General features: G+C 39.2%; 1 protein-coding gene and 1 pseudogene across 1 annotated transcript; both read left to right on the plus strand.

Annotated features, from left to right (window-relative positions):
• The first annotated feature begins 302 nt into the window (after positions 1-302).
• Positions 303-2,088, plus strand: LOC122064572 (annotated as a pseudogene).
• Positions 2,089-20,450: 18,362 nt separating this feature from the next.
• On the plus strand, positions 20,451-25,934 carry LOC122064569 (protein NRT1/ PTR FAMILY 5.10-like). Its single transcript, XM_042628283.1, has 4 exons — positions 20,451-20,688; positions 20,775-20,992; positions 24,038-24,585; positions 24,901-25,934. Exons 1-4 carry the CDS (start codon positions 20,580-20,582, stop codon positions 25,715-25,717), a joined length of 1,692 nt encoding a protein of 563 aa, XP_042484217.1. The 5' UTR covers positions 20,451-20,579; the 3' UTR covers positions 25,718-25,934.
• The last annotated feature ends 324 nt before the right edge of the window (positions 25,935-26,258 follow it).

The following is a 26,258-nucleotide window of genomic DNA, read 5'->3' on the forward strand; positions in this document are numbered from 1 at the left end:
GAGAATAAGACAAGAGACAACTAAATGAATGTATGAAGTTCTAAACACACCTATAAGAATGTCATTAGACATTCTCATTAATTATATCTAATTAAATGGAAAACCGTGATTCATCCTCACCAATTTTGATTTGCTCGAGTCACAGGAAATTGAATGAATATGTGAAGTTCTAAATACACCTATAAGGGTGTCATTTAGACATTCTCATTAATAATATCTAATTAAATGGAAAACCATGACTCACCCTCACGTTTTTTTAGGGATTGGGCTTATTAACATTATCAGTCGTGCTTCCACCTAGCATGACATCTTGTCATCCTCCTCAATATCAAATCATCTTCTTCTCCTCTCTATATTTGGTGGCTCTTGCGCAAGGTGGTCACAAGCCACGCGTACAAGCTTTGGTGCAGATCAATTTGACAGCGAACATCCAGAGGACTGCAAGTCCAAGAGCTCTTTCTTTAATTGGTGGTATTTTGGAATGTGTGGGGGTATTATGTGCGCCAACCTGATCTCAACATACATTCAGGACAACCTGAATTGGAGTCTTGGCTTTGGAATTCCTTGTGTTTTCATGATAGTTGCACTTGCAGTTTTCATGCTTGGAACCAAGACTTATCGCTATAGTTTCAACGTTGATAATGATAATCCATTCAGAGGAATTGTGCAGTTGTTTGTTACAGCAGCAAGGAATTGGCGAGCCACTCCACCGGCGGCCACCATTGATGAGGAAGGTAGTGGGACTCTTCTCCTACCTGGTGTTAACCAATTCGGGTATGAGATGAATAGCTATTTACTAATTTCCTAAAAAGGGTCCTTCCAGTTATCACTATGCCTCGTTAAGTATAAAGCTTCACTATTTGCAATTGGGTAGTCCATTGATCAGTCAATGTGATAACTGACTCACATATATCTCAATAGACAAATTTAATCTAAAGTAAATAAGAAAAGTTACTCAAACTCTGATTAAAGTTTTAGTAAAATTACCAAATTTCCATCAAATGGAGATGAATATAAAATTCAAAATAACATCTTTGTAATTTATCTACTTTCTCTACTTATTTTAAGCTGAATTTGAACCATTGAGATGCTTGCATGGTCCTTTATTACATGGACCGATCCATGTACTGTCATATGGTAAATAGGGAAATATTAAACTTTTACGAGATATAATGACATAAAAGCAAAACCCTTAAAAATATACTTCATCATAGAGCAGATTCAGTTAGTACCAGTAGGCTCTTATTCCTCATATGTTTCAGGTTTCTTGACAAGGCATTATTGGCAACAGTGTCTGAAAACTCCAAGAAAGGTTGGGTAGCATGTAATGTGAATCAGGTGGAAGAAGCAAAGGCATTACTAAGGTTGGCTCCTATATGGGCTACATGTTTAGTATTTGCACTTTCAGATTCACAATACTCCACATTCTTCACCAAGCAAGGGGCCACAATGGATAGTAAAATAGGGTCATCAGGGTTACAAATACCACCTGCCTCCCTTCAAACCTTTGGTAGTCTGTCCATCTTTCTTTTCATGCCCATCTATGATCGTGTCCTCATTCCGATCATCCGAGATTTTACCAAGAATCCCTCCGGCATTACAACCCTACAAAGAATGGGCACTGGAAAAGTTTTATCTATGATTGCCATGGTGGTGGCAGCATTAGTAGAGAGGGAAAGACTTCAAACTGCCATTGATTTCAAGATTATGGATATACCAGAAGCAACAGTTCCTATGAGTGTTTGGTGGTTGGTTCCTCAATACATCTTGTGTGGAATTGAAGATGCCTTCACCAGGGTTGGTCTGCAAGAATTTTTCTATGATCAGATGCCCAAAGGATTGAGGAGTGTGGGTCTTGCCCTTTACCTCAGTATCTTTGGTGTAGGAAGCTTTCTAAGTAGCTTCCTTGTCTCTGTCATTGAGAAGTTAACGGGTGAGGATGGTCAGGACAGTTGGCTCTCAAACAATCTTAATAGTGCTCATCTTGATTACTTCTACTTGCTTCTTGCTGGTTTAAGTGCTCTTACATTGCCTTTTTTCTTATATTTTTCCAAATCTTATGTCTATAATAAGGGATGTACTATATAAGCCTTTGGTATAATATCACATATGTATGGTTTTTTTTTTTTTTTTTTTTTTTTTGTTCGAATAAATCCTTCAGTGAAAAAGGAAAACAAATATACAAACCCAAAAAGGGAACAGAAAACTAAGCCCCAAGCAAAAGAACATAAAAAGGACTAAAGAAGCCTAATCTGGAAACCCCAAGAGGAGATAATATTCCAATTCATGTGAGAATCAGTCTGAAATATGAAGGCAATTGCTAAGGTGGGGGTTCCTCATCTGCTTTTTGGTGCTCTTGATATACTTTTGATTTTCTTATTTTCTTCTTAATAAAATTTTTGAATTTTAAACTATAGCAACAACTACTTAGCGAAATTGGTGAACTGTGATGCACAAAAAACCCATGCTCACTAGGAGGTCTCAAGTTCAAACCTCCTAAATGTTACTTAATCTCTTCTCCTACTTATCAAAAAAAAAAAAGACTTAGGCCCCTTGGCCCAAATCATCAAGTCCAATGTAAATGCACAAGAGAATCGATTATTTCTTTTTTTTTTTTTTTTTTTTTTTTTTATGGAATCTATACAATAGAATCACCACTTCCAATAGGTCTTCTATTAATGAATTGCAGCTGATCCCAAACCTATACTAGCACAACAAGAGCCATTTATTAATAAGAGAGAAGACACAAGCGCCATTCTGTTAGAACCTGCATCATACTTGATTCTTTCTCCAAAGACAGAAATAATAACACCAGAATATGCTAACTGTCTAACCAAAGCCTCGTAGATGGATCATTACCAATTTTTATGATTGCACCTTGAACCAAAGGCCTCAGGTTGAGAATTTTCCTCTATACTAAGAGGCATCAGAGATACAATTGATAATCCAAAAAGGGTCATTCTTGAGATATTTAAAGTAGATCCACTTGATCCAGAGCCCTTCTTTCTTCTCTGCAATTTTCCAAATAAGTTTAGGTGACTACCTTATTAACAACTTTCACTCTTTTAGCCCAAGAACTCCCTCCTTTTCTAGGAAGAAACAAGAAGTCCAACTAGCTATATGAAGGAGCTTATTACTGTCCTTACCCTTCCAAGGAAAATCCTTCAGGAGAGACTCAATCTGATTAATCACAAAACCAGAGATTCAAAGGTATGTAGGATCGAATGAAACCAAAGAGGAGGGGTGAATTTGATTGTAGCAATTTTAAACAATACTAAACATACGTTAATACACAAAAGATAAGACAAATTATAACATCATTACAAAAGCAATTTAAAAAAACTAGTAGTACCCACTCGTGGGTTGCCCAGATGGTTAGGGCGAATTGGGGATTGTGTGGATTAGGCGCACGGTCTCAGGTTCGATTCCCTATTTTTCCATCTGCGATTTAAGTGGAGATCATGGCGGTGGATTACTGTGCTAGTCTCCCCGAAGATTAGTCGAGGTGCGCGTAAGCTGGCCCAGAAAAAAAAAAACTAGTAAGATTCCGTGGTTTGCTCTTTACAGATGATTGGTTCTTCAGTCTTATCTGTGTAGTATTAATTGAAAAATATCTCATAATTATAAAGAAGGAAACTATATTGCTGATCATTTGGCAAGAGATGCGACGAAGTCTGAAAGCTCGGGTGAAAACGTGGCTTTTCCCTCTCACATTTTGGATCTCCTTGCCAGGGACTCAAGTGGGAGACCTCACTATCGATTTAATTGGTGCCTTTTCTTTCCTCCTTCTAATAGCAATACCGAAGGTGGAAGGATAGGAATCGCTTGTGGTGTTTGTAATTTTTCCATTCGGTGTTTGAAATTTGTTCCTTCTTTTTAATGAAATAAATTTCTAGCGAAAAAAAAACTAGTAAGAAAAGTAAAGGTTCGACCATAGAAGTGAAGCATACAAGAAGATATTTATTGTGGTTCGGGATCTACGATCCTACGTTCACTGCCTAGATCAATTGGACGAACGATTTCCTCCCCTAGAAGTGATTTCTTTCCAAAAGATAGGAACCAAGCCTTATAACCAATCATAATCCTTTAAATTGGCACCTGGACCTACTTTTGCTAAGGATTTCTTACCCAACTACAATCCTTCTGGTTGAGCACCCAGACCACATCAGCCAAGGATTTCTAGCTCACAGATACACACACAAAGAACGATCTTCTTCAAGCTCATAACAAAGATTAGCAATAAGACTTCTCAAAAATTAAAAGCTGAAACTATTTAAGCGCGCAACTGATTTTCAGTATTTTTTAAATGAACATGAAAAACCAAAATTGGAATGGTAGCATCCTGATAAGAGCCCTTTACATCAACCCAATAAAAACCAACTAAACTGAAAACAACTTTTGATGTAATGGTTTTGATTCGGTTTGGCCTATTACTAGCGTGAAGCTGACTCTACCAGACTGAAATCAGGAAACGATGGATTTACACCCGTAACCATTGTTGTTGACATTTTACCAACAAAACAATTTCTCACTCATAGGAACCATGGAAAAAGGGACTCAACATTTTCCTTTTCTTTTTCCACTAAAAGGATCAATTGTTTTAAAAAAGAAGAAGAAAGAGAATGTACAAATACTGACTAAAAATTGCCAAAAACTCCAATAAAAAGCTTAGTCAGATATTCCCACTTTCAACATTACCATTAGCAGAAGGGACTAACTAGCAATCACAAAGACTAATAATAACTAGTAAAATGATATCTTAGACGAAGCTGGGCATCTGAGCAAGCTCCATTTGCACTGATGGGGAAGGCTCACCATCACCAAGGATATCTCCAACTTTGCTATTGATTTTGCAAGAATCAATTGGATTCGCCTCTTTAAAGCAATGAGTGATTTTCCAGTAGATAGAAGCAAAGTATGATTGAAGATAAATCCAAGGCTTCCACACAAACTGAGGAACAAATCTCCTCACTACTAGAGTGGTAACAAAAATTGAATCACATTCCACTATAACGTCTGAATAACCAACTTCCTGGCCACCTCCTACTCACACATGAAGGCACTCAGCCTCAAGTTTGTCTTAATTCCTAGAAAATTCCTAAAAGAATAGAAAACACCGAACTGATCATAACAAGTTATTGATGAGTGAGACTAGGTTGTGTTGTCATTGATTGCATAGCTGAAATACAAGAGCCCCATATATAGAGATTGGAATTGACAGTTTGATGGAAACTCTATCTGATAGAATAGAAGTTGTACATGGACTCTATTATCACTTGTGAGAGTTGTAGTCCAAGGGCCCATTTGATAACGTTTCTGCTGTTTCTGTTTCAAGAAACGACAAAAACATAAATTTCCATTTCTAGAAACAGAAACGGAATAGAAGTCGATAGTAACCAGTGAAAGAATGGCCACGAGTTGTTTTCAGAAACGGTGAAACAAAATAGTTTTATCAAAAGCTTTTTGTTCCGTTTCTTCCGTTTCTGGACACAGAAACGATAGAAACATGTTTCTTGAAACGTTATCAAACGGGCCCCAACTCTATATCACATGTGATAGAATTGATCTGTAGGACTAACAGTTGTGTTAGGATAAGGTTTATGCACATGTAGAGGTTTAGTCAAGTAGGTGTCCTTGTGAGCTTAGACTTTAGAGACTAAGTGAACTCTTACAAGATAGAATGGAAGAAGGCTGAGTTAGACTATAACCCTAACTGTGCTGATACTCCCCCTCAAGGTGGGGATTTGAAGAATCGAATCCACATCTTGTCCAACAAGAATGAAAATCTTGTAGAGCTTAGGGCCTTAGTAAGAAAATCAACAATTTGGTCTTTGGTGGAAATGAATTATACTTGAAGCTCTTTGGAAGCCACTTTGTTGCGAACGAAGTGAAAGTCAATTTCAACATGCTTGGTGGTGCATACATGAAAAATCAGATTGACAGAGAGATATGTAACTCCAATGTTATCACACTAGAGGATTGGCGCAGTGGGTACAAAAATGTTCAGTTCTCCCAAAGAGGGAGCGTAGCCAGGTGAGTTCCGCATAGGCATCAGCAATAGCTTTGTACTCGGACTTGGTGGAGGAGCTAGCGAGCAACCATTTTTAGCTTCTTGGAGGCCCATGATATCAGATTGGGGCTTATGTAGATGGCATAGCATCCTGTAGATTTACGGTCTTCACTGTCACCAGCCTAGTCAGCATCAAAGAAATCTTGTAGCTGAAGAGAGCTTGGTTTGGAGACAAACAACCCATGATCTCCAGTGGCCTTGAGATATCGTAGGATCCGTTTGAAAAGAGACTAGTAATTTTCTAATGGGGCATGCAAGTACTGGCAGGCATGGTTCATAGAGTAAGAAATATCGGGTCTAGTAAATGTTATGTAATGGAGAGCACCCACAACTAGGGGTGTCAAACTTGAGCTAGCACCGATAGGCCTGGTCGAGCCCGACTCGCCTAAGGCCCGACTTGAACTGGCCTGTTCAATAAACGTGTCGGGCTTGGGCCTAACTCCGACACGTTTATTAAACGGGCATTTACAGTGTAGGCTACTAGCCCGTCGGGCTGCCGATCGGTCCGACTCGTTTAAGAAGCCCACTTGAACCAAGCCATTTAGCACGATTGACTCAGCCCCTTTAAAACTGTCTAAATACCCATATTACCACCACTAATATAAAATAATAGTAAAGATTTTGTAATAAAAAATCTATGATAGATGATGTTGAATATGGTATTACATCCAACTTTGTAATAAAATAAAATAGGGTCTTTTGAGATGTTTCAATAGGGAGTGAATGAAGGGCAGATAATTCTTGTGGAGAACAATCACTTTGGTACTTGTCATAATCTCTTTTTTTTTCTTTTGTAAGAAACAACCATGATCTCATATATGATTAAATGTGGAGAGTTTTTGGGTGACCATTACTATGTTCAAATGGAAGATTTCTGAACATTTAATCTACTTAAAAATAGATTTTAGGGAGTGCCCGTATAGAGCCCGTTTAGGCTTAAGTAGGTCCGTAGCCAGTTTAAGGCCCGTTTAAGGTAGCCCGATTAAAGTCCGACACCGACCGGCCAGGTTACAAACAGTACCATGCCCCCCAAACTTAAGCCCGTTTAAGTAAACGGACGTTTACGGTACAAGGGTTTCACACCGCCAGGCCCGGTTAGGCCCAACCGATTGACACCCCTACCCACAACAAATTGTTATTGGTGGGGTCAGAAAAGGGTGCACCCCTTGTAGAGGATACTACAAATATGGTTTCCTTGGGTGTATTGACAAGCTTGCAATCATCTATTCATGTCCTTTGCAGAAGATCAATGATGTACTGAGATTGTGATATAAGAACCCTATTAGACCGATAGAGAGCCTCAACCCCAAGAAAGAAACTCATACGATCAAGATCCTTGATTGAGAATTCAGATGCTAGTTGGTTGAGGAGTGAGTCAACATGAGAGGGTTAATTCCCTATGACCAATATATCATCAACATAGATCAGAACATTGGACCACCGAAGCATGCGTATAAATGAATAGTTTTGTGTTAGTTTGGGAGGACCAAAAATCAAAGTGAATGAGGAACTCAGATAACCTATGAAACCAAGTCCTGGGAGCCTGCTTGAGGACATATAGGAATTTGTGAAGGCGGCACACATGATTGGGGCACATGGAGTCTTCAAAACCCTAAGATTGAGCCATATAGACCTCTTCAGTCAAGATATCAAGAAGGAAAGTGTTCCGAACATGAAGCTGGCGGATACCCCAACCTCTGGATATGGCTAAGGAGAAAAATGTCCTAATGGTGGTGGGTTTGATGGCAGGGTTGAAGGTCTCATGATAGTACAGGCTAGGTTGTTGATGAAAACTCTTGGCCACTAAACGAGCCTTGTAACGCTTGAGGGACCCATTGACCTTTTGTTTGATGCGATACATCCACTCACAGCCAATTAGAATCATATATTCCCTCTAGAGGCATAAGACACCATATACCATTACTTAATAAAGCATTAAATTCACCAGCTATAGTGAGGATTCTTATTTGCCATTAAATCTTTTTAGTAAGGCAAATTAAAGTAGCATCAGCGGCGGCCTCAGCTATTGAGATTGGACTTGTATCATTCAAGAAATTGCTATTTAGTAAAGGACGTCTGGCTACTTCTTTCTTTACTGAATACGACACCTACTTAAACTCTACGATAGAGTAGCATACTACCTTGGGATGTCTTTTACCATTATGCCCTCTACATGACCATTGGTCATATTTTTCATAATATTATATTGACAGTTGAATTTCCAACATAACCCTTTGTCCTATTCTATTCACGTCAGCTGCAAAGGGTTAAAAAAGAAAGAGAGGAATAAGCCATCGTCACCAAATTTGGTGACACGGAGATTATTTCTTCTTATTATTATTATTTTATTGGTGGAAGGAGAAACAAAAATGAAAACTTATAAAGGTATTTTTATAAATTTATAGGTACTTTCAAGAATCATAAGATAGAGAAGTCATTTATCCAGAAGTCAATCAATTAGACTTTGGTGGTTAAACCCCCACCTAATTATGGGTATCATAGAGAAGGAAAATAGGTCTAATGCAATTGTAGTGGTTGTTTCTCCAAAATTATTCAAAGAAATTGTCATATAAGTGAAAAATTTTGTAAGGATAATTACCAAATAAGAGAACATAAGTTATTTTAATGATCGAGTTTTCTTTCAATCACATCCCTTGACCGTGGCTTTCGGATGGATAGGAGAAAACATTGCGCACAATTTGGGATAAAAGGGGTGGTTAATGACCTTAGGATGGTGGCCACCACTGGGAAAACTTTGTCATATTTTAATTAAGTAGAATTTTGAAGAAAAACATCTCTTAATCGAAGTTCTAATGCTATTTTAAAAATTAGTAGCCGTATCTTAGTGAAGCATGCAATTTTGATCCTCCTAGGATACTTTAACCCTTGCCATATGATTGGATCCTTTTGTTTTGCAATAATAGGGTTCTTGACTGTCATAAGTAATAAAAAAAAAAAAATAGATAAATGATAAAATATACAATTAAAATTTTGTAAGTGGATTCTCCAGGAAATAGCTTTCTCTTGGAATAAATGACGCTTAAGATTTGATATTTTCTATGCTTGCTTTTGCACAAAGGAATACAGTTTTAGAAAAGAAGAAACTCACGCATAAAAATGATTAAAATTTTGGACTTTTTATTTCCACCGTTGTTTTATAAATACCTTGTGATATTTGAAAAGATGATAGATCTTTGTTATAATAATAATTTGGTTTTTCTGTTTTTTCTTTTTTTTAATTATTATTATTATTTTATTTTGTAGATATTGGAGATTGAAAACCATCATAAAATCCTGCGCAAATGCTCTTATATAATTCCAAACTTCAGAAAATTAGACGTTTAGGCCCGCAATATTTTATTTGAGATGAAAACAAAAGGTAGCAGCAGGGGGTGGAGAAGATAAGATGACAGATGACAGATGACAGATGACAGAATCCTTGGACTTTCTTTTAATCCAATCAGTGAAGTCTTGGACACTGATGTTATTGACAGCTGTGATGTTTTCATTTAGTTTAATCAACTGCTTTTCCATCAATATCTTTGGGAAACAATTTTTACATTGGCAGAAATATTTGCCATCCACCCTCGTCCTCATGTTTCACAAATAGATGTAGATTATTTTTTTTCCTTTTATATATATAGGAAAAAAAAATTGATTGATCAATAATAGAATATACAACAACAGCAATAATAATAATTCAGCCAAAAAAAAAGTAATAATAATAACAAATTCAATCTTATTCCAACTTAATAGGATCAATTATATACATTTATACAAAATAAAGTAAGGAAATACTGAGATCCAAACAAAATAAGGGGAATGAAGAGATAAAAAGATGAGAGATAAAAGAAACACAACACAAAGTCATGATAATCTTAGCTAAATGAACTCATTCTGCTACATGGATCCTTACTCTCCAATAAAATCTATTCAAGGTCGTACTTCAGACAAGACTGAGACTATACAAGTCATTCCTCATAATTTCTCCGATGATCATTTTAGGTATGCTCTTAGCTCAATAAGAGAACATACAAAGTAATAAATGTCCCATAGTCTGAAAATCTTTACTTTTCTACCGTAGCTCGGTGATATCCTTTCTAGGTGTTCTACTATTCCACTTTCTGGAGTTCATAGTGTAAGAAATCAAATGTTAGTAGATAGTTGGGGGTTACAAATTAATTGAACTGTTAAAATTCCAAAGGCTTGCACTTGGTTCAGTCCCCCTTCCCACATGATTGCTCTACATTGTGATAATGTGCTTTCTGATGACACGGCATCGTATGGTGGGATGATTCGGGATGAAAAAGGCACTCCTATCCTTGCTTATGCAGGTTTGGGTGATGAGTTGTCCATCCTTGTCATGGAATTGCTTGCAATCCAAAGATGAATTTGTATTTGTATTGATAAAGGCTTCCTGGAGGTGTCTATCCGATCTGATTCCATTTTGGCAGTTGATATTCTTAATGGTAAGATATGTGGCCCTTGGAATATGCGAGTGTTTAAAAGTATGATTTTGCATCTTTGTTCCATGCTTAGGTATAAGGAAATTATACACGTTTGGAGAGAGAAAAATCAGGTAGTAGATTTCTTAGCCTCATTTTCTTCATCTACTGATGAAGTTATCTTATATCCTCGCGATATCCTAGATGATCTTTAAGACCTTATAAAAGGAGATGCTGATTGAATTACCTACTTTCAGATGTAATTTTTTCTATATTAATTATGTTCTAGTTTTTATTACTTGATTGCAGGGCCTGTCCTACTTGGTTTTGGAATCTCTTCCCCTCTTTTAGGCATGTATTAAGGGGGTTCTTTGGGATTGTCTTTAATTGTATTTTATTTTTTTCTTTTCTTTAATTAATCATACTTACCTATAAAAAAATAATGAGTAAACCCCACAACTGAATTCGATCCCTAAAAGAAGACCCCAAGGAAGATATGCCATTGAATATGAAACACAATCAAACAATAGTATGATATCTAAGGGAAAGTCTTCCTCCACCAGTGTGATAAGGTTTACCCACTCATCTAGAGTCATTATTATTCTGCCCTACCATAGTTTAAGATATTGAAATCATTCTCGAGATTGAATAGGGTCATTACTTATCTGATCCCTATATCCATCCTCAAGACACTGAAAGCTATGTATAAGGGATTCTTCATCCTATCGTGGGTGAAGAGAAACTACCCCCATCTATGTTTCATTGATATGTGTATACCAATGAAATAGGAAAAATTATTCATCAAAAAAATAAATTGAAATAAAAAAAATCCATTGGTGAAGTACATTTTTTTCACCATTGGCGTAAGGGCATCCGCATCTTCTTCCTCTTTCATTTGTTAAAAAAAAAAAAATGAAAAGTTGGGCACGTATGTGTGATTCATGCCTGAAAAGTCATTACGGTTTTTTTTTTTTAAATGCTGGGAGTCGTTGTAATTTTTGGTAGGACCAACTGTATTCATCATCCAAGATTTTGAAATTACAATAGGGTACAGGAGCAATCTCCATCGTCTTCGATTCCAGAGATTCCTGATTGGAATCATTTAGAGCTGTCTTGGAATACGTGGAAATTTTCTGATTGACTCTGTAACTATAGTCAAAACATGTTCTTCAGGAATCAGTATCGATCGATTCTAAATTGAATCTCTCAATTCCAATGATTTCTGATTTTCTTGTCTGAATGAATGATTTTTTTTTTTTCTTAAATGGCATCTTATATGACATATTCAAATAGAAACCATATGAGATTAAAGCAATAGACCTTGACTATGAACCTCTACTTTGAAAATAATGGAGCTGGTAAAATATAGCATGATTGCTTTTGTTATTCAAGACTCTTTTAGCGTATTGGAGCTGGTAAAATAATTGAGGGTGACAATGACGATAGGATTTTTTATTTTTTATTTATTTTTTATTTTTTTAAGATGACTCAAAAATGGATTTCATATTATCAAATTAACTAAAGGGAAGAGAGATTGGCAAACTGCCCTCGAATGACAAACTAGTGTGTGGTACCAATGAGAGCATGGAACGGGGTATTATACAGGAGGGGCAGGTGGTCATTTCAAGAGGGAAAGAGATAGATAGACACAATAGATGCTAACTTACAATACAAACGTGTGTGTAAGCTTTTTCCATCAACTAAATTATCAAAAATAAAGATTATATTACAAAAACTATTGCAAAACAATACCCCTTTTGTCACCTACCTACCTACTTATTATTATTATTATTATTATTTTTTTTTCTTTCATATTTCTGCCCTAAAATTCCCTTTTCCTTCCCTCTCAATCACCATTTCACCCCATGTTGATCACTTGCTCTCAACCGACCTCTCTCTCTCTCCTTCGACCTCTTCATGCCCTCTCTTTTTTTGTTAAAAGATTCAAAAATGTATATTAAAATATGAAAAATATTGTACAAAGGATACGAATTTCAATCACATAGGAAACGAATCTGAGGAAAAATATCCCAACTTCGGTATTGCCATCAGCAAGATAAAAACCCTAAGGAGACGGTCCTACAAAAAAAAAAAAAAAGGAAAATTACATAAATCTGTAGTGAGAATGCAAAGATGCATCCTTTTCCAGTTATATACTCAGCAATGGAGGCCAAGTGAACACAGGGACAAGCCAACTTCTAATTTCACAGATCAATTAGACAAGTAATCATGTAAACATTCTATTCCCACCTTCAATTTCATAGTCCCAGCCCTGTAGATGAGAATCCCCAATTTTTGAGGTTTACAGAGATGGGTTTGGGTCTCTGAACCATTTTATTCCTCTAAATCTTCTGGGGATGATATTTCCAGTTCTGAGAACCTGTTCCTCAACATGCAGAACTCAAACCCAACATGTGGTTTGTTGTAGGGATGAGTACAAACCAGTACCATACCTCAAATCACAAATTCAGCATACATGTAACACCTCTTTGGGTTCTATGTTGAATTTCTAGCTCTGGGATGAGAATACCATATAAGCAGAACCTGTAAGATTTCCTATTAGGTGGGGTAGCATAGTCAAAGATTTGTTTCCAAAATTGATTTAGTGGTGTTGACTAAAGATGGAGTAAGCAGAAAGAATCCAATATTATTGATAAGTGATCTCTATGGAGATATTGGATTCTATTAGCACACCTTAATGGTATGAAATATTTATTACCATGTGTGGACCTAAGGTATTGTTTCCTTAATGGGGAGGAAACCCTAATTTTATTGCAGGGTCGGTTCCTACCCTCACCCCTATATATAGTTATCACTGACCCATTAAGTGAAGCTAACAATCAAAAGCAAAAGAGAAAGAGGGTAGACCAGACCAACATTGATCGAGTTGTATAAGGAGCATACAAGAAGACGTTGAGGAGTTCTTATTCTTCAACCATGGATTCAGGTATGCCTAAAACGTGTATTTTATAGTGTTTGTCGTGCATGCTTATCGATCTTCATGAATCGTTCCGTATTTGTTTTCTATCAGAACCAAGACCCAATTATGGGTGGCTGTAGAGATGATTCTAACCCCGCATTCTACCCATGTTTTACAAGAATAACATGCATTATATCCCCTTTCTACAGAATCAGCAAGTATAGTAAACTGAGTACATCTCTGCAATTAAATCATCCCAATTCCCATGCATGCAGACCAAGATTAATAGTTATGGGTGGCTGCATGCTTGGGAAATGCGACTGATCTTGCAATCAATCTACTGAATTAAACAAATCAGTGATGATACTCACCTTACATATGCAGATACAACAACTGGAGGTGAGCAACAGCATGGATAGCAGCATGCAGGCTTGGATAGCAACCTTGCACAACCCAGCTCCTCTTCCTCTTCTCTTCTTCTCCTTTTCCTTTTTTTTGCTAGAAGGTCAGATTATATTAAAAATAAAGAAGAAAAGAAAAATATATTACAAAAGCCTGAAGTGAGCCTCCACCTTCGGCATTACCATCAGCAGAGGTTCACCACCGCTATCTTATAAATCTAAAACGGAGACAACCTGCCTCGTCAAGAACCAACTCATGCATGATGTGATGAGGAAGAGAAACATCATCAGAAAAGGTCTCAGTCTTAGCAGCATCCTTTGCCAAAAACTCCGCAATAGGATTAACTTCTTTGTAACAGCGGGAGAACTTCCCCTCAATTGAGTTTAGGTAAGAAAGAAGATGTGTCCACTCCTTGAGCGCAAACCACAGGGGATAAGTGTCACACCCCGTTCACACTGAACCGGAGCGGTGACCGAGTTAACACCGGTTAACCCAAACCTGCCAGGATCATCAAATACTGTATTCCACCATAGCATACGCATAACTAATATAAGTTCATCAGATCAGCGGAAGACTAAGTTTTACCTGTGAATAAATCCCATATACTTGATACCCGAATTGTGATACAATAATTATATACATGTGGGCCCGAAGGCATGATAATTACACAATAAAAGTACAATTCATATATCAAGTATATACAGGAAATCATCAAAACAATCAGAGTACACAGCTCGGCTCGGTATGAGCCCAGCTCGGCATCACGTAGTAGAGCTCAGCTCGGCCTCAGAAGTGGAGCTCAGCACGGACTCCCAGGTGGAGCTCAGCTCGGCCTCAGAACTGCTGTCCCGCAGCACAGCTCTGACACAAGCAGTCAGTGTCGTGCTCTAACTCCTCAGGGGTCCACCAGTCCTCTTCAGGAAACTCGACTATGGGACCCACCCCATGCTCCTCAGATGTATGACCTGCAAAATCATCTAAAAATGGGTGTACACGTGGGATGAGCTCACTAGCTCAGTAAGTAGAAAGATGGACCACACAACAGTCCACACATCACAACACATCATATGCTCTACATGCCATGCTATACATTTTAAATCACATCCACCTAAGCAACATTACTAAGTCATTGGTTTTAGTGCTACTACAACCACAGTGCGCGTATACTCTGGGTACGAGCACGAAACTCCCCCCCACGATATCCCACAAAGGCGTCGAGAAGGCCCACCGTGAGTACTCGAAAAGTAAAGACAATGCGCCACGGCTCTCAACAAAATGTAAATGACCTGAAAATAAAGTGCTGACTCCAGTAATTTAAAAGCAGTACGATTGGCCCTCTTGAATGTACCACCGGTGCCGATGTCCTACTGATTCGTCGAGCGTTATGTTTAACCGCCACAGTGACCCGACGGACCGCGACCACTGCTTCCCCCAAATGATAACCCAACACCTTAACCCCTGTTGGGAAGGGTCGTAGCACGGGATGGTGAGAATCCTAATACCGCATGCTCCTATATGACATTAGTACGATTGCATAGTGCCACCGTATCCCATTCCACGGGCCACCAATGTACTCGTCTCTAAGCCGACTATGGCATCTAGTCTATCAATGCAACATGCACAATGATGTCACATTCAACATATAAACATCTCATTCAATTGGCATTTGGAAAGTAAACATAGCACATATGCACATCAATGTGTGGGATGACTAGACTACATAGCATATTCATGATGGCATGACTAGACTAGATATATTTAAATGAATGCCAAACAATGCCTTGAAACAAGGCCAAACGTCCTCTCCCCACTTACCTGTAGCGTACGAGGATTCCCGTTCGGTACGGGTGAGATCCGGTGCGAATCGGGTAGGATTTGGTGAACCTAACATAATTGAGCGATGTTAGTACTTCACCATTTTAGGATCAAAATTAATGTGATTCGATGATAAAATCATGTTTAGAACGTTAAAATAAGGTCACACGTCCGATTTGGGTTCGATCGGACATAAGGATCACCTTCGGGGCCACACGGGTGGGTCAGACAGGTGGGTAGTCTGGCCCACCGGTCCTACCCACCGGTTGGGACTGGCGGGTAGGGGCCCACCGGTATGACCCGCCAGTTGGGCCAGGGGCCCCTGCTAGGATCGGCGGGTAGGGGCCCGCCGGTTGGGCCCGAAGGCCCCCTGCCTTCTCAGGTGGGTACCCACAGGCGGGTAGGGGCCCACCGGTTGTACCCACCGGTCTTGGCGGGAAACACCCTGTTTCTTCCCAACTTTCTCCATTCTTTGAGGATTCAAATGGGGCTTTTCTCAACCCATTCTCCACACCTTCAAGGTCCTATAAGATGGTTCTAACCTAGATCTATATTAGATTCAAGTGATGGGAAACCATCTTACATTCTTTGCTCAAGAACGACTTCAAACCCTCCAAATCACTTCAAACCCACAATGCTTCTTCTACCTTGTCAATATCTCTTCAAATCCTTCAAGATCAACACATAAATCATCTATTAAACCTTAGATTCATCATTTCAAAGGGGATCTACAAGATCTCAAGAAACCATACTCGAATCAAGGGTTTAAAGCTTGGGTATGGTGAATGTTCACAAAACCCAACTTTGCTTACCTCTAACTACAGATCTAGAGTTGAAGATCACTCTCCTGACGCCGAAATGGGAAGATCGAGCTTCGGCGCCGCTGAAATCCCTCTTTTCTTCCTCTTCCTTCTCTTCCTTTCTTCTTCCCTTTCTTTTCTCTCTCCTCTTTACTTTTCTCACCAACGTACGGGTGACATAAATGGAAAGAAAATGAAGTCATAAAGCTATATATATATAAGTCCTAATAAGTGAACAGTGCACATGGATGGGTCACTCAAGTGGGTGGGTGTACCCACCTGTCCTACCCACCTGAGGGCCAAACTTGGGATTTTGACCGGGTTCGGGCCTCGGCGCGAACCCCACCCCCGGCATATGATGTAGTATACGTATATACCTTAAAATACGGCTACAATACCTGCTTCATCTGTACATAGCCTTATGGTAGGTGCATATACACAGCTTGGGCACCCCCGCCTCTTCTGGCACTGGCTCGGACTTGTCGGGCCAGCCGGTGTTTAAGGTCACCCGAGCCATCATAGCCCATAAGGAACCCGCTCTAATTTCCTCTGGCTCGGTTCCTGTATGGTTAAACCGGTTCAACCATGAAATCAGACCGGGTTTAAGAAGCGGGGTATTACAATAAGCCTATGATGAAAGATGGAGATAGCCATTGTGGAGTCAGACTCAATCCAAAGGCACTTTATATTCGTATCACAAGCAAGCTTGATCCCCTTGATAATGCTTCATATCTCAGTTGAGAAACTGGGGGAAACACCCAAGAAGACTTGGAAATTGAGAAGCATTCTACCATCATGATCTCGAAGAATACCTCCACCTCTTGCATGACCCAGATTACCTAGAGAACAACCATCACCATTAAGCTTCACCCAAGATCTCATAGGCTTACACCAATGAACTTCCAGAATAGGGTGCCAGGCATGGGAAGTTTTTCTTGATTCAATCTCCTGCAAAGAATAAGATCATCAACAAACTTGGGCGAAAACTTTAGCCTACTACAAAGGAATCCAATCTCCCCTTTGATGCCACAAAGAATCATTGAAGGACTTCTCCTTTTCCCCTCAAAGCACCTCTGATTCCAGATAGCAGCCAAGGTGGAGACAAAACTGGTCAAGCAGGCCTCCCTCAAGGACCAACCTTTCCCCTTGTTACTCCACCAGGTCACCATCTCAGACACTGAGGCTTTCCTCACCCAAACCACGTTAAACAACTCCGTAGTCTTACACCATAAAACAGAGGAGAAGTTACAATCAAGGAATAGATGGGAGAAAGACTCAATGCACATGCCACAGAGATCACACCTAGAGGGAAATTGAACCCCTTTAGCTTGAAACAAGTCATCTGTTGGCAACTTTTCACTCACCCAACGCTAGGCCAACATAGAGACCCTTGGCGGAAGATGCTTTCTCCAAACAAGAGCAGCCCAAGAAACCGCAGAACTAGGGATCCTTAAACCATCATAGGCAGACTTAACAGAGAATATCCCCATCGGATCTAAACTCCACACACATCTATCCTCCGAAGGCGAGGAAGGGAGGTTTACATCCTTTATTTTTTTGAAGACCTCATTTAAAAAACTTGATTCCACATGAGGCAGCGCCCATTGACCATTCTCAATGAATTCAGCCACAGGGTGACAGAGATTAAGCAAAACATCCTCGTCTAGATCAGGCAGTTCCCAAATGGATTTAGGACCCAACCAATTGTCGTTCCAGAAATCAATACTCTTTCCATCACTAACGATCCATCTTTCATTATCAAAGACAAACTTCCACATTTTCCTAATCTCAGGACAAACTTCTTCTTTTCCTTTTTTCCTTCTTCTTTTCTTCTTCTCATCTCACTCTCCACCAAATTCAGTAGTACAAAATGGGAGAAATGAGAGGATGGAATCCTTATATAGTGGTTTAACTTAAACCCACTAAGGCATGTTTAGTTTGGGGCTTTAAATTAAAATTGAATTAACTCTTTGTGCTGCTATGTGGGCCCACCCATTTCTCTGCATGTCTGGTGTTATAGGACCAATAGGACATGCATGCCTCCATGCCTATGAGGCAGTGAGATCCATAACCAATTAATTCAATTTATGCAGCACAGCACTACCGGCAGGTGGGCACCGGCTAGCCGGTGGTGACATGGGTGACTTGCCAATGGCCTCATTTATGCCCACCAAGCAGTCCTCAACTTTGGGGCCCGTCAACTGTGTGTGTGACCTTGGGACCACAGAGTAGGCCCATTTCATCTTCATACATGGCTTACTATCCAGAGGCAAATTAAGTTAATCTTGCCCTCTATGTACACTCCCTTTGCCAAGCAACCAACCCAACTGTTTTCAACACACTGCTATGACCTGGCACCCAAGGCAAGCAATTGTGTTTGGATACGGGGTGTGACTTATTTAAAGCCCACTTATTAAAAAACAAAGCAATCCCACCGGTTTGGAAGCTCAAGGGAACCTCCCAACGAAATCAATGATGTAGAGTTCGTGCCATACTAAAAAATCGCCACTGATCTGTGGAAACTCCAACTGACTTGTCGATGTGAAAAAAAAAAAAAAAAAAAAAAAAAAAAAGAACACAGCCTACAAGAAAAAGGTAAGGCATAGAGGGAGATCAGATCTGATTTTCTCTTCTGTTATCTTTGCCCCATAGGGCTCTCATGTATTCCTTTCATTCTTTATATTAATAAATTTCTTTGCGGACCTTAAGCAAAAAAATAAAAAATAAAAAAATAAAAATAAAAATAAAATGAGGAGTTGAAAATAATCGGCATTTTCTTAGATGACACTGGAAGGATTGTTGAGCACTCTATCAGCATGGCAATGTGGCAGTTCAAGCACTGGGAAGGTTGTGAAATGCTCGAAGGTTAAAGGAGGGACGATAGCAAACGGGGTGGAATTTGTGATCAGATCAAAAGGGAATGAAGTGGGGAAATTAGGGCAAAAATGGTAGGTGGGTGAGGGAGACACTGTTTTAGATAGTTTTGCAATGCCTATCTTCATTTTGGATAATTTAGTCAAAGTGATAGGTGGGTAATTTGATAATTTAAAACCTTTTTTTTCTATCTTTGGGAGGGGTGAGGATAGGGTTTACTAAAACAGCTCTTTGAATCATTGGAGATTTTTTTTTTCTTCTGAATAACCAATATATTCAACAAAGTGCAAGGAAAAAGGAGTCCCAAAGAGGCCTAGGATAGGAGAGAGAAAAAGAAAAATAAAATAAAAACAATTATACTAGTAAGCTCAAAACTCCCTTGACAGAAAGAAGCAGTAGGATCCGCGAGCTGAGTATGTAAACATCAAGAAGCGAAAAAAACCTATTGTGGAGAATATCAATACAAGAGCATTGGTGGGCTTACACCTTACATCTAACGTCAAATAATTTTTTTTTTTTTAACCAAGGTGTTCGGGCCAGTTTACATGCACCTCGACTAAACATCGGGAAGACTAGCGCAGTAATCCACTGTCACAGTCTTCACTTAAATTACAGATGATTCTAATAACAAATAAAATTTATTCAAGTTTAGAATTTTCAAATGGAGTATCATCTTTCCAAATAATCTTAAAACCTATACAGATAGGATAGTCCATTTAAAAAATCCCACCCATTGACCACTATTGTAAGCGTGGGATTTTCAAATGGACTATACTATGTGTTGGGATTTTCAAATGGAGTACTCTAAAATTCTTGAAACGTAACTAAACACGTAAAGATAATTAATATAAAAATTGACATATGTTTATTCAAATAACTTTCAAAGTATCCAAAAGAGTAAGTTTTTCTTTTGGAAAATTCCAAAGAGTTAGTTGAGATTTACTTTCCACATGACACAACCAGGTGTATAGCTTTAGGGGAGAACCCACTAAAGATATTTTGAGTACCAAACGTAAACATTTAGGGATGCCATGTGGTACCACTCCACTGGAAGCTTTCCTACTTATTTCCAAAATTTAGGCTTACGTCTCAAAGGTCTAAACAATAAACTAATACTAAAGCAACACTAGGTGTGCAGCCACACAAAATGTTTACATAACTAGTAACAAACCATAAATATGAATGGAAATGGAGGGCAAAGAAGGCTGAGAGAAGAACATAGGAAGGCTTTGCAGTAGCTTAATTCATAAGCAATGGACGCTCCCCTACTAAGTGACACCGTTGAAGGTGCCGTCGACCACCGCGGCCAGCCGGCGATTCGATCCAAAACCGGCAAATGGAGATCTGCGGTTTTCATAATTGGTATGTATCTCAAAACTCAACAACCTTGACCAAATTCTTTCGTAGCAGTGAAGATTTAAAGCAATGAGATTAAAAAAATGATGCAGGAGTGGAGATAGCAGAGAGGTTTTCGTATTGTGGGATTGGTTCCAACCTCATTACCTACTTGACCGGCCCTCTACAGCAGTCGACGGTAACTGCCGCCGTCAACGTGAATACATGGTCAGGGGTGGCTTCTATGCTCCCTCTCTTAGGAGCTTTTGTTGCCGATGCGTATCTCGGGCGATACCGGACCATTCTCCTGGCTTCCCTCCTCTATGTTTTGGTTAGTCTCTCTCTCTCTCTCTCTCTCTCTCTAAATACCGGTGGGAGAATGAATTTCTGGAGTGTAGGATATAGCTTACTTTGGATTATTTTTCGCTTCTTACCAGGCCCACTCTCAGATCAAAATTACATGAGTACCCACTTTTAGGTTTCTTTTTATAAAATTATCTTCCAAAAGTTTCAGTTAACAAAAATACCTAAAATTAGGTTTTCCTTTACAGAATTACCCACTTAAATTTTAAGCTAGCAAAAATACCCAAAATTGAGTTTGAGTTTACAAAACTATCCAGTCAAAGTTTCAGTTATAAAAAATGCCTGATTATATGTGGAAGATGAAGAATCACTATTGTGGGTAGTTTTATAAATCCAAACCTTATTTTGGGTGTTTTTGTTAACTGAAACTTTGGATGGGTAGTTTTGTAAACCCAAACCTAATTTTGAATATATTTGTTAACTTAAACTTTAAGTAGATAGTTTTGTAAAGAAAAACCTAAAAGTAGGTAATCATGAAATTTTCCCTTCTTTCTTTACCCTTCTAATATTTCATTAAATATTTATTTTTATTCAAATAAAAATGATACAAATTTCATCCTCTCACCGGTCATGCATGATATCGCACAAAGCTACTATACACTCTATGACTTCTCTATCCCTGTCGGCCGGTCTTACATATTTTGTGTAGATTGAAAAGCAATTGGAGGATTGCACGCTATATCAATTACCAAGTTGAGATTACTCAACTACTCAACTACTCAACCACTCTACTACTTTTATTGTCTTGGCCTTATTAACAAGGTTTTAAAAACTCCGAATTGGGTATGGCATTGGTCTATATTGATTCTGATTTGACTCTTAAAGCATTTTAATAACTAAGACTGCTGATTTTTTCAATCCTGATCATTTAAGCCATTTTTTTAAGACCTTTAGAGCATTGTTGAAAAACCAAGTCTTGACTTCATCTCAAGTATATATATATATATATATATATATTTTATAGGGAGAGGTATAGGAAAGCTAGCAGGACACCTGGGTATCAAGAGTGCTAGCGATATTTTAACCGTAGGATTTGAGAGAACCGTTAGATTGAGAGGAAATGTCCAACACTTCAATCCACACCTGTCACACCTTATCACCCTCAATAGCCATGCCGGAATGTTGCCCGGCTGGTGCTCTCAGTTTTCAATTTTTTTTTTTTTTTTTTTTTTTTTTCTCTCTTTCTCTCTCTCCTCTCTCTCTCTCTCTCTCTCTCTCTCTCTCTCTCTCTCACCCTCTTTTTTCAGAGCTTTCTCTTCCTAGGCAGCGGCTGCGATAGCGGCAGCAACTGCACTCTTTTTTTTTTTCTCTGGTTTTTGCTGTGTAACTCTCTCCCCCCGATCTTTCTTCTTCGTGGATAGGGACTGCGGCCAGAGACGGCAGCGGCAGTGACGGCAGCTAGCGACGACAACGGCAGTGACGGCAGCCAGCGACAGTAGCGGCAGCGGCAACGACCAGCTGTAACGGTAACAGCTGCACTCTCTTTTTTTCTTTTGGTTTTTGTTGTTACTCTGTCTCTCTCTCTCCGCCCGAGCTTTCTTCTTCTGGGACAGCGGCAGCGACTGCGACTGCGACTGCGACGGCGGCGGCAGTAGCATCATCTCCGTTCCTTTTTTTTTTCTAATTTTTGCTATTCCTCTCCAGTGACCACTGTTCCTCTCTCTCTCTCTCTCCCTCCGAGCTTTCTGCTACCTCCGCAGCGGCAACGGTAGCGGTAGCGGCTACGGCTGCAGCAGTGGCAATGGCAGTGGTTGAGGCTATGTGGATGGAAAATCGTCGGAGCTTTCCAGAGCAAGTGAGGGAGAAGAAGAGTGACCGTACATCGTCAGGCTAGGTACGTTACCTAAGACAACAGATATCTAACGGTATTAATGTAGTCTATCTAATCCAACGGTCTACATTTGCTAGCACACCTGATTCTAGGGTGTCCCGCTGGCTTTCAAGACCTTTTCCCATATTTATATAGTCAAGATTCTTGAAGACTTTTCTAGTAAAAATAGCTTAGATGTGACAAGACCCTGTCCAAGTCTTCCCAAGTTGCCTGTGACTCAGGTTTTTACCTAAGTTAATCAAAATTCATGGGGTTTCATCTTTTCCCTCGTCTTCAACTCTAAGTTAGCAATCTTGGTCTTCTAACAATGATCTAAAGAAGATTCTCTAGTTGAGAGGTTATTTAATGCCATCTGAAGATTGATGCTGACCTCCTTAGGATTATACATCATTCAGATTTGTGGTAGATCTCAACTATATAGCATTATCTAAAGTTTTATTTCTTTCATTTTCATCTACAAATTAAGGACAACACTATTTTGGGATGTAGCTCTAGCTTTTATTATTTCTAATCTTGAATGGGATGGCCAGCATAAGTCTCGATTCAGGTTTATGTAACTCTTCTTCTAATTGCTTTGATTTCCTGTGCTGCTGATGGGCATGCCGAAGGTGGAGCAGGATCTCAAAGGGCTTACTTTTGTAAACTATCATTTTTCTGATCCTAATGTATACTTTGCTGACCTTTAGCAAAAAAAAAAAAAAAAAAGGACAACACTATTTTAGCAATTTGATCATTGGATATACATATATATAGGAGGATGCATAAAGACTATTTGTCAAGCTTTAAAGCCAAAATCAATCATATGATCTACTATGTAGCGAGTTTTTCCCCTAGTATTCATCCTCCATCCAAAGTTGGCATATTGATTCTGGCACATGGTTTAGTCCTATGTGCTCAAACTTACCAAATAAGTCTACGGTGTGAGTGGGATGTTGATATTGTCCATGGAATGTGGGGACTATCATGTGGGGGGGGGGGGGGGGGGGGGGTGGGGATGGACACCCATAAATGTTGTGAGATGGGATGGGGTGGTTACCAGCAGGGGAGGTGGGAGTAGAGAAAATATGCACAAATTGTCAAAAATTTTGAATACCATAAACCATTTCATGGCAAATATAAACTTGATGAGCCTGGGCTTGGTCAGCACGCACCTACTAAAGACAGATTACATATGTTTTGTAGGGATTGAGCTTATTAACATTATCAGCGGTGCTTCCTTCTTTCATTCCCACTAGTTGTGACAACAACGCTAGCACCACATCTTGTCATCCTCCTCAATACCAAATCATATTTTTCTTCTCCTCGCTATATTTGGTGGCTCTTGCGCAAGGTGGGCACAAGCCATGCGTACAAGCTTTTGGTGCAGATCAATTTGACAGCCAACATCCAGTGGAGTTCAAGTCAAAGAGCTCTTTCTTTAATTGGTGGTATTTTGGAATGTGTGGGGGTATTGTGTGCACCAACTTGATCTTAACATACATTCAAGACAACCTGAATTGGGGTCTTGGATTTGGAATTCCATGTGTTTGCTTGATTGTTGCACTTCTAGTTTTCTTGCTTGGGACCTACACTTATCGCTACAGTTTCAACATCAATAATGAAAATCCATTCAGAAGAGTTGCGCAAGTGTTTGTTACAGCAGCAAGGAATTGGCGAGCCACTCCACCGACGGCCATGGTTGATGAGGAAGATGGTGAGGCTCTTCTCCTAAAAAGTGCTAACCAATCCGGGTATGTGATGAAATAGTTTTTCCTTAGTTTCAATTCGGATCCTTCTAGGTGTCACGATGCCTAGTGAAGTAACACACCTCACTATTTTCTATTTAACAGTACAAGGGTTAGTCGATAAAAAACCCACATACATCTCATTGATCAAATCAGAAGATATTGACCTATGTACAACCATGTGGTAAATAGTGAAACGTTACGCTTTACCAGTCATAGTGACGGAAAAGAAAACCCTATAAAATTACTTCGTCACAGAGCAGATTCAGTTAAGTACCCAGTAGCTAGGTTCTTATTGTGTTACTGGATCATATGTTTCAGGTTTCTTGACAAGGCATTATTGACTACAGTATCTGAAAATTCCAAGAAAGGTTGGGTAGTATGTACTGTGAATCAGGTGGAAGAAGCGAAGGCATTACTGAGGTTGGCTCCTATATGGGCTACATGTTTAATTTCTGCACTTTCGGGGTCACAATCCTCCACATTCTTCACCAAGCAAGGGGCCACAATGGACAGAAAAATAGGGTCATCAGGGTTACAGATACCACCTGCCTCCCTTCAAACCTTTGGTAGTCTGTCCATCGTTCTTTTCATGCCCGTCTATGATCGTGTCCTCATTCCGATCGCCCGAGCTTTTACCAAGAATCCCTCCGGCATAACAACCCTACAAAGAATAGGCACTGGAATAGTTTTATCAACGATCGCCATGGTGGTAACAGCATTAGTAGAGGGGGAAAGGCTTCAAACTGCTATTGATTTCAACATAGTGGATATACCAGAAGCAACAGTTCCTATGAGTGTTTGGTGGTTGGTTCCACAATACATCTTGTTTGGAATTTCCGAGGCATTCACTATGGTTGGTCTACAAGAATTTTTCTATGATCAAATGCCCAAAGCCTTGAGGAGCGTGGGTCTTGCCCTTTACCTCAGCATCTTTGGTGTAGGAAGCTTTCTAAGTAGCTTCCTTGTCTCTTCCATTGAGAAGCTAACGAGTGAGGATGGCCAAGACAGTTGGTTCTCAAACAATCTCAATAGAGCTCATCTTGATTACTTCTACTGGCTTCTTGCTGGTCTAAGCGCTATTGGGTTGCCTCTCTATATTTATTTTGCCAAATCCTATGTCTATAATAGGGTATAAATTATATAAGCTTTGATGGGGTCATTTACCCCCGGTACAGTCCCTGCTAATAGCATCGAATGTGTATCTATGACGGTTGATACATAGTTTTTCTTTTTTCTCCACCACCCAACCCCAAAAAGAAAAACATCCTCCAAAATCTGTGAATTGTAAGGTTCGGCCGCTAACTATATTGATTGGCTTTCAACAGGATTTGTGAACTTTGTCTTTTGGAATCCATCACAATTTGCCATTTGGCTAGCATAAATGTTTCTTATTATGCAGGATTAACTATTATCAATCCCCTTCATTTGTTAAAATTTTAGTTTAAAGCAAGGTAAGACCCTACCAGTGTGAGAAGGAATCTACAAGTCATACCAATGGATGCCACCATCCAAATAGGCTCTGTTTGGTTGGAAGGAGAGTTAAAGGAAAAGAAAGTGAAATTTTCATACTTAAAAAGAAATATTTGTAATCGTTACCCTATCATTAACTTCAAATCATTCCATTTTTGGTTATTAAAAAAAAAAAAGAACAAAAACAATAAACAAAAAAACAAAAC

The sequence above is a fragment of the Macadamia integrifolia genome, unplaced genomic scaffold (assembly GCF_013358625.1).
Source record: "Macadamia integrifolia cultivar HAES 741 unplaced genomic scaffold, SCU_Mint_v3 scaffold1686, whole genome shotgun sequence".
Classification (NCBI taxonomy): Eukaryota; Viridiplantae; Streptophyta; class Magnoliopsida; order Proteales; family Proteaceae; genus Macadamia; species Macadamia integrifolia.

What these genes read in the sequence shown, in the direction of transcription:
- LOC122064569 (XM_042628283.1), top strand. Translation starts at nt 20,580, where the DNA reads ATGGACGCTCCCCTACTAAGTGACACCGTTGAAGGTGCCGTCGACCAC. An exon ending in ATCTGCGGTTTTCATAATTG is followed by an intron (nt 20,689 to 20,774) that starts GTATGTATCTCA and finishes AAAATGATGCAG; the next exon opens with GAGTGGAGATAGCAGAGAGG. An exon ending in AAAAGTGCTAACCAATCCGG is followed by an intron (nt 24,586 to 24,900) that starts GTATGTGATGAA and finishes CATATGTTTCAG; the next exon opens with GTTTCTTGACAAGGCATTAT.